Genomic DNA, 13,645 nt, shown 5'->3' on the forward strand with positions numbered 1-13,645 from the left:
CCTATCTAAAAGCATAAATAAGGTAGATGCTTCGAAATTCAAAGAGAAAGGGGGATGGGTGAGTAATAAAGAGGCAAGTGTATAAAGACAGGCAGCAAATAAAGAAGTATTGTTGCAGTGGAACAAATAAAAGAGTATCGAGCTACTCATCAGCCAGCCAGAGGGGAGATAGGGAAGAGAGGCCGTACTCATGGGGAGGGTTGATTTTTTGGCTTTTGGGGTTTTGTGGTCAGACTCAGCTCAGTAGATTCATTCATTCACCCATTCATTAATAAAATCATAACTGCACTGAGCAGCACTGTCATAGGCACATATATTCACAAATATACAGTCCACAGAATGTCAAAATAATTATTTTATCATCATTACGCTATCATTCATTCATTTTAGTTCCACCATCTTCAACCACGTGTCAACATCAAGCTGGTTCGATGGGGTCAACTGGAGAGGCTGCTGGCCATCCGATTTATTCATTTATATTTGCATTGATTGAGCAACTCGAGAACCCTTTTATTTTTTTGTTTGTTGCATGAAAAAAGGTGTAGGGAGGCGAGGGCCCATTCTCTACCATACTCACAGAAGGATGCATGGCTATCCTCCATTCATTCATTCATTCAATCATGCAATAAAACCTCTTTTATTTATTACCTTTTTGTAGCAATTAAAAGTGTCTTTAATTACCAACAAATTCATTATTATTCTTGCCTAGCAACTTTCAAATGAGAGAGAGGGGGGTGTAAATGAGTGGTTGTATAGCGAACATTTAAAAAAAGGTCATCTTATCCAAAAGCAAGGCCAAGCAAGACATATTGTAATCAAGGTCAAAGTTGGATAGATTTATTAATTCCCAATACAGTGAAATAGGCTTTCTCTCTTAACAATCATTAACCAAAAGAGGAAAAGGGCTATAATCACTTGGATTCACAAAAAAGGGTGCCTACTCTCCTTTCTTATCGACAACACTCCTACATAATGAAGTATGAAGAAACGCCCTAGTCTGCTCTACTTTGGTTTTTAATTTAATAAAAAATTAATGGGTGCCCTTTTAAGAAAGATTAATCCCGGCGTCACTGTTTCAATTTATTTTTTACAATGCCGAGAATTTTATCTCCCTTATTATAGATTTTACTAGGCAAAAGCATGTTGGTCCAACAACAACTTTATGCGTTGGATTTTTCAGTTTCGTCTAGCATTAAATAATTTTAGGCTTTTTCTTTAGTTGCCAGCGATTGTGTTGTTTTCCGGACCCTCTAAACATTGCTCCAACCTACTAATCATCTAGAGAGAGTGAATTTCATATATGTTTTTATAATTAATGAACTTGTCTTGTCTTAAAAATATTCAGCGTATAACGTTACAAGCTTCTAAAACAAAGAACTTGTCTTGTCTTAAAAGTAATTTTTTAATTATTCCTATATTAAATTAGTAGCTTGTTTGAAGATATAATTCAGTGCTGACACCGAAAGAATATTCCAAAGGAAATAATAAAAACATGACAGACTTAGGCAGGTAAAAGGCAAAAAAGCAAAAGAAATAAAAGAGTAGTTGTAATTAGTTGGGTTTGATTTTCCAAGTCCAACTTGCATTAATGATGATAGAGCATCATGCCATAAATTAACCACACCAAACTTTTACTATCCCTGTTGATTGATAAATTAACCACTCTTTTCTCTTGGAGTTATATGTACATTGTACAACAAAACCTAAAACTGTCATTCATGTCATCTCTCTCCTTTATTTTATTTTAATATTGGTAACAAATATCATACGTACGGTTTTAAAGATTTATTGCAACTTTTAATACAAAAGGGATGAATTAGATAGTGGAGGAAAGATTTGGGGGTATGTTTTGAGAATGTGAAAAGCTAAGGGAAGGTGAAGTGAAGATGTCAGAAGACCCCTCCTTTTTTATTTTTTAGTTTTTTGAAATATTGAAAGTCAGATATGAATCATTCATTCATAATTAGGAGCTTTCAATGCAAGGTGATGGTATGATGTGACAAATGCTGAATCAATTTATCTTCTGGTGGTCCATGGGAAGGAGACTACCACAACCACTGAACTCTCTCATTAACCCTCCCCACTACTCAGATACCGTAAGTGGACCACCCTTTTTTTTTTTTCCCCTTTTTTCTTTAGGTTAATTTCCCATATGTTTATTCTTCTTTCTATTATTATTTCAGTGTCGTAGACTAGTAAACTAGCTGCTTGATTCTTTTGGTCTATGTTTTTTATGGATTTTTTTTTTTTGGGTGTGTGTCAAAGTTGTAAATTCGGATGTTTACCTCAAGGTTCAAAGTTTCAAACCCGGGGAAGGTACAAGAAAAGAATCTCTCTAAATACAATGCATGTAAAAGAGAAAAATTTCCCGTTCTTCTTTACAGTTCATAATGTAGCAATAAAGAGAAATCTGTAAAGCTGCTCATTAAATTGCTCTGTTCCCCATCCAAAACAGATGTTTTCATCTTTTGCTCGTAATACTGCAAAGTCTTCAATCACTTTCATTTTCTGAAGATGGATCATCAGGCCCGCCTCTCATTGAACTGGGTCGAAAACTAAAGCCCTCGTTTGTCCTAGCCCATTTCCTATATCATGACCTAAAGACTTAATGGAAAACCAGATATAATGAAACGTCCAACAGATTTTATTTGGGGGGAAACGGAAGATTAATCCAACTTCACTTTGCTGTGAAGCAAGCCGGTACCAATTGCACTCTTTTTCTTTTCATTGCTCAAGAGTAAAGAACCAATGGCTGGTGCAATTGCAATTTGCAAATATACCACGAGTCATGGGAGTCATTGTCAACTAGCCGGTCCCATGCAACTCCATAAAGAAACATCAATCTGAAGTGCTGGGGGCTCCACTGACATTAACCAAATGGTTGCTCTTAGGTATTTATCTACGTTCCCCCAATCATCTTACCCGATAATTGACTTCCTCATTCCATACGACTTAATCCTTTATCTCTGGCGTGCCATCCTAATCTCGCACATGACCATGGGATATGGACAGGCGGCACCAAGTTTACCACAATTGATCTTCGGCACGTTTCTTTTACTTTTGGAAGTTGGAAGCTCCCCTCCTCTCCGGTATTACATTTAAACGCCCAAAAGAACTCGTAGAAATGTCAGGCAACAATTATTTATTTATTATAAGAGAACGATGCACCACGTCCACATTCAGAAAAAAAATTGAAAACCAAAAGAAAAAAAGGATAGAGTTGGCTAGCAAGCCGGTTCAGGTTGAAAACGAGTTCTTCAGTTTTGAGCAAATACCAAATCAATGCTACTAGAGACTAGGAGATATACCGAACAATTACACCATTAAAAAACAAAGCAGTGCTAAGACTCCTACAAGTACCTTCAAACATGTCCTTATCATGTCGACGCATTTTGATAACAAGAAGCAAGCTGAAGTCACCCAATAGCACCAACAGCTTTTGAGGATACCAAGCAGCAAAGCCTTCCACACCTAAACGTGAAAATGGTAAAACTCAAAGGCTTCCAGGACCCTTCATGTTCTGTTTTGCCACCTCTAATTCATGCCTCGATGGTATCTGCAAATTGCCAGAAAACTAAATTAGATTAACGTTAAATCAAATCAACATTTTGTAGTGGTATTGCATTGCAGAGTAATTAAAACAGACCAAGGATTTAAAATCATACCTTGCTTTGTAGTGAAGTTATTGTTGACCTCAGCAAATTATCTCCAACTATCAATCTCAACTTTTTGACAAAATCATCACGAGTTATCTTCTTTGCCTTACGGAGCAAAAAAGATATAACACAGAAGAATTAGAAGCTTTATTTAAAACCATAGAGAAACCAATAGGGGTGTAATCAAGCCGAGCCAAGCCCAATACTGCCAAGCTCAAGCTCGATACTCAGCTTGAGCTTGATCCAACATCTATTTTTAAGCTCAAGCTTAGCTTGAGATATAATCGAGCTACTTAAGCTTGAGCTCAATCAAGCTCATTTACCAATTTTTGTACTCGAGCTCGAGCTCAACTCAATAGTTAAGCTTAGGGTTAATAATATATATTAAGGGTAATAACATAATTTAATAGTATAAAAATATGAAAAGTTCGATAAGGCTCGCAAGATATTCAAGTCAAGTACTACAAGCTCGAATTCAACTTGATCAATAGCTCGACTTGGCTTGATAAGTATCAAATCAAGTTCGAATTTTCTCCAAGTCGAACTCGAGTAGCTTGCGGACACTAGTGTCTCACTTACACCCCTAGAAACCAACAATTAAACATCTTACTAAACATACCCTGAACAGTTCATAATGATTAGCAACTTGGTCCATATCCATACGAGGAATCTTATTTGAGATAGCAGCAAACAACATAGGGAAAGGCATCCAAGGGGATTTAGGGGTCTTTGAAGTGTTTGAACCCAGACTAGGATCATTTTCTTGGGATCCCCCTGAATCTGAATTTTGGTGTTTAGTACTCCCCTAAATGACAAGAATATCAGCAGCAAACATAAGTAAACCTCACAAGATATACGAATTATCAGGACTGCCATTTCCGCCTGAAAATATCTTAAAAGTACAAAGGTTGTTTTGTGTTGCTGTATGACACAAAACATAGGAATAAAGACTGCCTCAGGGTGCAGAGACAGATAATATCATGCTCTTCTATTTTAAAATTCTTCTGAGTGCCACTTTCCTTCCACCACTCTTGCTAGCATAAGTCAATATCACACAATAATTTGCTGCATCTACACCTTCCATACACAGATTTTAAAAAGTAAGCTTTTGGAATCTGAGTGCTCGAACAGCAACCACCTATTGCACATACATTGCAGGACAAAAGAGTAGGCAAATGAACTAGTACAAACCTAGCATCTCAGAAATTTAAGACCTTAACACAAGCCATATGGTATCTTGGATACTTTGCGTATCAGTAGATAATGTACAATAATTTGAAATGCTTGTCAAACAAGATAGAGTTCCTCCCATTTGTGCCAAAACCATAAAGCTAATGACGACAATCAAAGTATCCATAAAGTCCAACCGTTTTCTGAACAAAGACAATCCCACAAGAATCAACAGCTAGGAAGTAAGAACAGGTGAGCAACCACCATAGAGTAGGATCAAGTTCATTAATCATCCTGCTTATCATTACACCATGACTTCCAAATGTAAATACAGCAATTATATTACTCACCAATTCACCAGCAGATGCTGGTAAACAACCTTGGGCTCCTTTTGAAGATGCAGTGACACCTGAAATAGCATGATTAGCCTCACTTCCAACCGAATTCCCTGTCGGTACCACATAAACTTCAAGAGATAAAGAACTGTAAATGTTTATAACAGAAAAGGAAATACACAATATCCACACAGAATTTCCCAAAAACACAGCCATTGAACCACCAGTTGGGAGTCATCACTAATCTCAAGCGGAAAAAAATCCCGCACCAAGAGGCGGATGACAATGCATAGTGGAGGAAGCCTTATTTTCTTAAATAACAAAATTAAAAATTTAGATATCAAAGTTGAAATACAGATCACATGATTAAAGGTCATTAAGTTGATTGCCAACCACCAAAATTAATTGTCATGTTCAATGAGTTGAGAACAGTTTCAATTTGATGTTACATAAAAGAAAAGAAATAATGCATATCAGCATCAAATAAACAGCATTCCAAAGAAGAAATATATCACCTTTAGCATTCGAGGAGAGTTTGAAACTAACAATAAACTCTGGATAAATGTGGGTGTTAATATTCATGTTCCAGGTAATATAATACTTCGGATGATGAAGATCATCCACTCCACTATCAACATCCTCACTGCTAGGAAAACATTGTCCACTTTCAGGGAAAAGAAGCTCCGTCTTTCCCATTATTACGCGACATAATATCATGTACTGTACTCCATTTTCGTCAACATCACAATACTTTGCACTGCACAAATAAAAGATAAACATTCAGACTCAACATCACCACAGTATGGAAAATAAAGCATGAAAATGTTTTAGATAAATTAGTAAAATTCGTCTGGATAGGATTCTTGAAAACAACTGGAAGATCAATGAAGCACTGAAGAAAAAAGATAGAAGCTAGTGGAAACCAGCACTTACGTGAAAAGAGAGATCAGGAACAGAAAGCAAGAAAATTTCTCGTAGAAAGAGGAAGTCTATGTTCAGAGTGAACCTAATAAAGACATGAATCATGATATGCAACATAAAATTTGCCTACATTTCTGTAGAGTTGAATCCATAAAACTATTAATGTGGCATTAGTAAACTCTGCCACAGCAAGATGAACACCAGTGCCATACATGTATTGATAGCAAAAACAACAAAAAAACTCCAACCTGCCATTAGTAAATTCTGCTGCAGCAAGATGAACACCAGCGGCATATAGGTCTGGGATTGAAGAAAGACGGCAGTCTGCAAGCCCATGCATCATGATGGTAGGCAATGCTTTTCTAGAGGAAGCAAGCCATGCACGTTGAACATTTGCAGTCCCCCGATACTTCTTCATAATTTGGACCTGCTTCTGGAAACGCTCTAATCTATATTGTGTACTGGAGCAGGGTCTTATATCAAGAATATCCACACCTTCACAAGTGTTCATACCCATAAGAAACATCTGTTCAACAGTTGAAGACTCCAACGGCTCGTTGAACAGTACATCAACAAACTCGCTTTCTGGAACTAAGTTTTTCTTTTTCTCTTGAATATCCTCAACAGCTTTATTGGGTTTTCCATCGGCACTCCTATTGCAATTATCCTCGGCTTCCGCAGCAGAATAACTGGAGGCAGGTTTCTGAGCAATTTGAAAATGTCTCACAAAAGAACTCGACTCCCCACTACATTCCAACTTTGGCTGCTCAACACCATTAATGCCAATCTCAAGATGTAGCTTGATCTCACGAGGGGCATAAGATTCACTAAACATGAATTCTTGGTCATTCGGACATTCATCTTTGCAGCACGGGTATGCTTCATCCTCACCAGTAAAAATCTCAGGAAAGAAACAGCCACCTGCTTCATCAATCCAAGCAATGGGGTGTCTCATGCCAGTTTTCAGCTCCAATCGAAACATATGCAAGAAATCTAACACAAAAGATTGACTGTCTATCTCAACCTCAATAGCAGGCTTCTTTCTGACGAGATCTTTCCTGATTGAGGCAATAAGATCATTGGGAAAATCAGTCCATTCACCTTTCTCATAGAACATTATGCGCTTTGGAATGCCTGTTTTCTTAAAATTTGAATAGCAAAGTAACAAAGATCTTTTTGAAGTATAACCACAACTCACAACTCTGCCTTCGCAATCCTCCAATCTCCTGCGCTTGTCATGTTTCTGGAAAGCTAAACACAAGCTGGGCAACTGTAGTGGTACCAGATGCGAGGCCCCAGGAAAATGTGTTGTATGCTGTGTTTCCCGCTTCCTCTTCATGCCATGTAGAACCAAAGGCTTACTATCCAATACCATGGCGTTCGGTGCTTCCATTTCTTCCTAGATCAATCCCTATCAACAGGTTTAAAACCAATAGTTCTACTGTAAAAACGAATAGAAAGTCTAACCTTCTACCGAACTACAGGAACAGTCTCCTAAAAGTTGAAATCCTGAAAAAAAGAAATAAAAAAGGTCAGGGCATTAAATGGCCTAGATATGAAATCATACTAATTGGAATATAAGCAATAATCAAGCAACTGATAGCATATGAAACCAAACTTAATAGAATCGCCACAAGGCAAGAGGATCGCATACCTAGAACTGCAGTTAGTGTCAATCCTGTACATGTTCATGTTGCACATATCCATGTTGTACATGTTGATGTTGCACATATTAATCTTGGACATGTTACTCTTCATTTTCTTTCCTAACAATTATTTCCTAGAAGAAATAGCAACTTCTTTATTACTCTACAGCATTTGGTACCCTGCCTCCCACAGCATCACATAACAATACCTACAAATATTGTAGCAAATAAATTTATAAAAATTATGTTTCAACAATTCTTCGGTTCCCATTTTTTATTGTAGCAAATAAATTTATAGAAATTATGTTTCAACAATATTTATAAAAATATTGTACATGTTGATGTTGCACATATTAATCAGACATCTGACCAAAAATAAATTAGAAATTTTCACAAAACTGCAAAATTTACTCAGAGCAGAATTAGTATGATACTAATTACATAAATATCGAAACACAACCGGCGTTGACCTGAGAATATGAGCTTTTTTGAATAACAAGTATAGTCACGACAATCCCCCGGTTGACCTCGAAAAGAAAAAAAAACCAGCCAAAAATATACCAAAAATTTAAATCCTATGCTGATTTCTGTTAAGAAAATTGAGCAAAAATTAATGAAACCAAAGAAAATTAAGATTCGGAAAAAATGGAAAATTCTTACAAATACATAAAGACTCGAGTGTGTTTTTTTTTGTGAAAAAAATAGAAAATCAGCCTAAAAAATATTTCATCCAAATCATCAAACTAAATATATTTCTACACTAATTAAAAAAACTAAGAACATAAGATGACAAGAAATCTGGTGTTTCACGTGATTAGAATGGTGATCGAGAATTAAAAAAAGAAAATACAAAATTTCAACCGTGGAACATAGATTCCTAAAATTAAAAACTAAAAAAATGTTTTCTATAACTGAAAACTGAGTCAATCAAAAAAGAAAAAGAAAAGGAGAATATCAATATTCTACAAATCCGCAATTTCTCACAAAAACTGCAAGGTCGAAAAAAAACCTAAAATGAAAATCCTAAAGCAAAATTCTCAAAATTAACATATCATAATGTTTTTATTGATCCCCCTAGAAAACCAATTATCACAGAAATCAACCATCAAAAGAATTAACCATTCAACAAATGAAGTCAACGCCTTCCAGATGCCAAGATCAGGGCCGATCTATATAATTCGTTGTCAAAAACTTAATCAAAGAAAATAAAACGGAAAATAAAACTAAAAGAAAATGGAAAATATTACCTGCAGATGAGATAAATTTTGGAGTGATTGATTTACTTTTCTGTTTTCTAGAAGGTGGAGGGATGGGAGAGAGAAGAAAATAAAAGAAAAAGAAAAGTTAAAAACCCTAACTCAAAGAATTAGTTACTATTTTCTTTTGCGCTATCTCGCCTTCTTGGACGAAAAGCAAGGGCGAACCGAACCATCAAAACGAGTTGAGGATAAAGTTACAAGCCCGTCACAAGTTATGCTGTCACCAAGTCTATCTTTGATTGGATCCGTCATCCACGACTTCGAAATTAAACGAGAGGCAACATGAGGGTCATTTCGGGATTTTAAAATTCATTCATTTAAAGCGTAAAGGCGGTTGCTAGGAAGGGTAATTGGGGGAACTAAAAAAAAAAAGCCGGAAAAACAAGGAGCTTACTATTATAGGTTTTTATATATTTGGATGAAAGCAAAAATAACTCAGTGTAGGCCCCATTAGAAGATAAACTTCCTGTCAAACTCACAATTATTGACTGAAAATTCCTTTTTCATGATTATTTACTGGAATTTGTGACACTCTTTAAAAAAAAATTAGACGCTTAGTATATATCTTAAGTTTAGATGGACGGTATATTTAATTGTGATTAGTTTAAAAGTAATAATAATAGTAAAATTAGATATTATAATAATCGTATAGCATAAGAAAAAATTAAGCTAAATGTATTGTATTTTACTATTTATCCAAACTCATTTTAAGTTAAATTAAATTAAAATATATTTTAAAATTTTATATATTTTGTAAATTTAGATTTTTTTATCTTTACAATATAATTGCTTATTACGTGGTATGATATTTTGAAATTAAATCATGTAAAAATAAAAATAGCATTGAAAATATTGATTGAATGTTTTTAAAAATACACATTCAAAATTGTCTTAATAAAAAAATTTCGTGGAATAGTATATTTAGAAAAAATTAGTGTCGGTATTTTGATTGAAATAGTTAATAATATTAATTAACTGTTTAAACTAATTAATAACATTATAAATGTAGATAGATCAAATTATGTAAAAATTTAAAGTATATATAAATTAATCTCAAGTTTCAACATAGTTTAGAGGTGAAAATTGAAATTTAACCATTATCTTATAAAGTCAAGAAAAAGCGATGCAAATTTAAAGAAATAGAAAGCCACATGTTAGTCTGTAAGACTTTTAAAGTATTAAAAAGTTAACAATATTAATTATTTGTAATAATTAATGACATGTAAAAATATAAAGACCAAATTATATTAGAAATTAAAATATATAGATTAAACCTTAAACTAAAGTATATTAGAGATCAAAATTAAAATTTAACTATTTTTATAAAATAAAAATAAAATAGCATTGTGGATGTTTCACTTGTCAGCTAAAAGAAAGGTCATTTGAACTTTTTTTTTTAGAATATCAATTAAACTCCCTTTTATATCTAGCTATATAAGCATGTAGGCAAAATAGTTACTTCATGGAAAAAAAAGTAAGTTTTTAAAGAAATTATATAAAAATTAAAACACGTGTATATATATATTATTTTTAATAAAATTAGAAATCCTATCACATACGTATGCATGTGGAAACTATGTACTTGGCATGGATTCAAATCCTACCTCGTGCAAAATTTTTATTTATTTTTAAATAAAAAGACTAAAATACCTTCGAAGAAAATAACTTATTTTAATTATGGAAGAACATCTTCATAATTTCACTAAACGAGTTGGTGCCTAGTTGACTCGTAACACTAACTCAGATATTTTATTAATACTAGTACAATCATGCAAAATGCTCCCAAACTCAGAAAGATTTGTCATAGTAGTTCTCAATGTGGCTATGACCAATTCACAATCTGACTCAATGACCCCCTCCTCAAAACCTTCTTGTTTCAACCATGATAGAGCCTCATATATGACAAACAAATTAGCCATGTTATTGTTGAACCCTCAAAGTAGCGAACTAGAAACACCCTAGACAAAAGCCTCCATATGAGAACGGACAACAACAAATGAGGAACGTCTCTGCTCGTTGTTAACTATCGCATCCACGTTACACTTTAGCCATTCCAGATCAGGTCTAAACTAATGCTCACTATTATCGCACCTCGACAATAGGTTATTGTAAATTGTTAACAATGTAAATTGTTAATAATGTTACGAGCATCCATCCAATCTTGTAGAAAATGATCAGCAATCAAAATAACTGTAAGGACACTATACTTTATTACCAAATGAGAAGATTTCAATGTAGCCAGAGACTCTAAGTCATTGTCAATATGCGGTGGTGAGAATGAACAACAACCAAATCGAAAATGGTGCTCAAGAAGGAAAAATCGACTATGATTCCACTACCAACCCCAACTCCCGCCAAACAACCATAGCAATCAGGCAATATATATTAGAACATGCTCTACACTTTTGACACCCCACAATGAGGAAAAAGGGAAATGATCGGACAACCAATATCAGCAACGCCACCTTTATACTGGAGAAAACACTGTAAGCAACACCACTAGAAGTCGATGACATTAGGATGGACCTCTAAATTCCTCAACTTGTTCTAAGGCCTCTCAATAGCAAAATTCATAACATTGGACAGCGTGTTCAAAACCAGCATGTATCTCAACTTAACCCCGTACTCACTCGATCATGTGAAATGCCAAATTTGTCTATCTCTCAACTTATCGGTTGCTAAATGGATTGGTAACACTCTTTGCACATCAAAGGGGCCAATAAACCATCAACCATCGCCAAATCCCATCCAGCCTTGTTCTAATTGAAAAGATCGTACAGTCGAAGCTCATCCATACCATCCAAAAAAGTAGAGGCAACAAAAAAGTTTGAATCATCCGGAATCCAAGGTTCATTACAAATCTGAATATCATGCCCCAGACCAACCTACCATCAAACTCATTGAGCAAGCAAACATTTGGTTGCTAGAACACTTTTCTAAATAAACGAAGGGTTCCTACATTTTATAAAGTCAAAGAACCCATAATGGGAAAAATATTTGGCTTTGATAACATGAAAAAGAAGAGAGTCATGATTGACAGAAACTATCAACTCTGCTTACCAAGCATCACTAAGTTGAAGCAATGGAGATTCCGGAAGTGATCACCTCTCCCCTACTCTCATGAATGGAAGAGAGAAATCAACACTAAAATAATAAGCAAATAACCAAAATATATACTATCGTGCAATTTCTGCAAGTGTGAAGGGTCTGTTGTAATATAATTATACAATGGGGTATGGAGTACTCTAAGGATCAAACCCAAATGAGTCAACAATTGAACCAAATCTAGCTACGAGCATGCAAAATAAAGAGTTTAACCAACTAATCACTAAAAATTATACTATGAAAAACCATAAAGTTGAGAGTAATTACACTAATTTATGAACTAACTAAAAAAGGACTAAATCGTAAAGCGTGCAAAGTTATGAATTAACAAATAAATAAAAAACAGTGGTTGATTGATTTTGATGTGGTTCACCAACTCTTAAATTAGGGACCTAAATTGCTTAAATGTCTAAAATGATTCCATTTTACCTCTCGGCCTCAATTTTACCAAATTAGACAAGTTAATATGATTTATCTCTCGATTTCACCGGCTAGCCCGAGACGAACGAATAGATGCTTAAGAAGATTACCTATCGGTCTCACTTGCTTAGATTTTCCTTAAGGGGCGTTAATCCTAAGTTTTTAGGTTTATTCCATTTAGTCTAATTTATTGCAATTTAGCCCCTTATTAAAAAATCAGCTGACCCACATCTCTATCAATCAACCCCTTTAAGGTTCAATTACTCATGATAAAAACTAAGCTCACAAACAATAAAAAAAGGAAACATGGTAGCCATTAACATCAAAGTCAACAAGAAAATGAAATTTTAGATACCTAGAAAACTTAAAAGAAAAGTAAAGACTAGTATCTAACAGCCAAATAATAAACAAAGAACACTAAAGACGAAGTTTTTGACAGATGAAAATAAAATAAACTGAAATATCATTAACATAAAAATTTGAAAGTCATTACAAATAAAGAAGAGGTACTAAAGGTGCAAATAAACCCTAGCTACAATAATAACTAACTTAACTAACCTAGGGAATTAGGGCCCCCAATGGCACAATTGGCCAATTAGGGTCTCAAAATGAATAAAAAGAGACATTTACACTTACTTAATTGCAAAAAATAAGCTAAACTATTGAAAAGACATTCAAATTGCTTAAAAACAAGCTCATCATTGTAACAACCCATTTTTCAGTGGTGTTGAAAAAAGTGGTTATGGGACCACAATTCCAACGAGTAAGTCTATAAATATTATTATGTAATATTTATGAGTTAAATATAATATTTTAATAAATCATGATTTGGTAGAATTGTTAATTGGCCAATTAGACATAGTACAAGTGGTTCGTACCGAAAGTCAATGGTTTTTGAAAATGAGGTATCGGGACCTTATTTCTGTAAATCAATCTCGTAAATATTTTCATTGAATATTTACAGAGCTATTGTATAGGTGAATTGAAGTTTGGTCTGTTAATTTTGATGATTTGATAGTTAATTAAGGAAAAAAGACTAAAACATAAAAAACCGTAAGTTAATCGGTATTGGATTTTATTAGCTAAAATACTTAATTGGTAATTGCTTAAGGCTTTAAAAGGAAAATAACCCT

General features: G+C 34.3%; 1 protein-coding gene across 14 annotated transcripts; it reads right to left on the minus strand.

Annotated features, from left to right (window-relative positions):
* Nucleotides 1-3,125: 3,125 nt before the first annotated feature.
* LOC108469590 (inactive poly [ADP-ribose] polymerase RCD1-like) lies at nt 3,126-9,364 on the minus strand. Of its 14 annotated transcripts, none has more exons than XM_053018478.1 (9): nt 8,976-9,359; nt 7,737-7,937; nt 7,550-7,591; nt 6,331-7,481; nt 5,677-5,918; nt 5,177-5,274; nt 4,276-4,461; nt 3,666-3,761; nt 3,126-3,556 (listed from the first exon to the last, which is right to left on the minus strand). In XM_053018478.1, exons 4-9 carry the CDS (start codon nt 7,473-7,475, stop codon nt 3,494-3,496), a joined length of 1,830 nt encoding a protein of 609 aa, XP_052874438.1. In that variant the 5' UTR covers nt 7,476-7,481; nt 7,550-7,591; nt 7,737-7,937; nt 8,976-9,359; the 3' UTR covers nt 3,126-3,493. The 14 variants fall into 14 exon arrangements, 12 of the variants coding, with proteins under 12 accessions (XP_052874438.1, XP_052874441.1, XP_052874440.1 ...); XM_053018481.1 differs by having other exon boundaries at nt 5,177-5,235; nt 8,976-9,358; XM_053018480.1 differs by having other exon boundaries at nt 6,331-7,591; nt 7,737-7,862; nt 8,976-9,360.
* Nucleotides 9,365-13,645: the final 4,281 nt, after the last annotated feature.

This window comes from Gossypium arboreum, chromosome 8, assembly GCF_025698485.1.
Source record: "Gossypium arboreum isolate Shixiya-1 chromosome 8, ASM2569848v2, whole genome shotgun sequence".
NCBI lineage: Eukaryota > Viridiplantae > Streptophyta > Magnoliopsida > Malvales > Malvaceae > Gossypium > Gossypium arboreum.

Coding starts and splice junctions, on each gene's coding strand:
- LOC108469590 (XM_053018480.1), bottom strand. CDS start 7,475: ATGGAAGCACCGAACGCCATGGTATTGGATAGTAAGCCTTTGGTTCTA. Junction 5,919..6,330: donor GCAGAATTTACTAATGGCAG/GTTGGAGTTTTT, acceptor TTATTTGTGCAG/TGCAAAGTATTGTGATGTTG. Junction 3,557..3,665: donor TAACTTCACTACAAAGCAAG/GTATGATTTTAA, acceptor GGCAATTTGCAG/ATACCATCGAGGCATGAATT.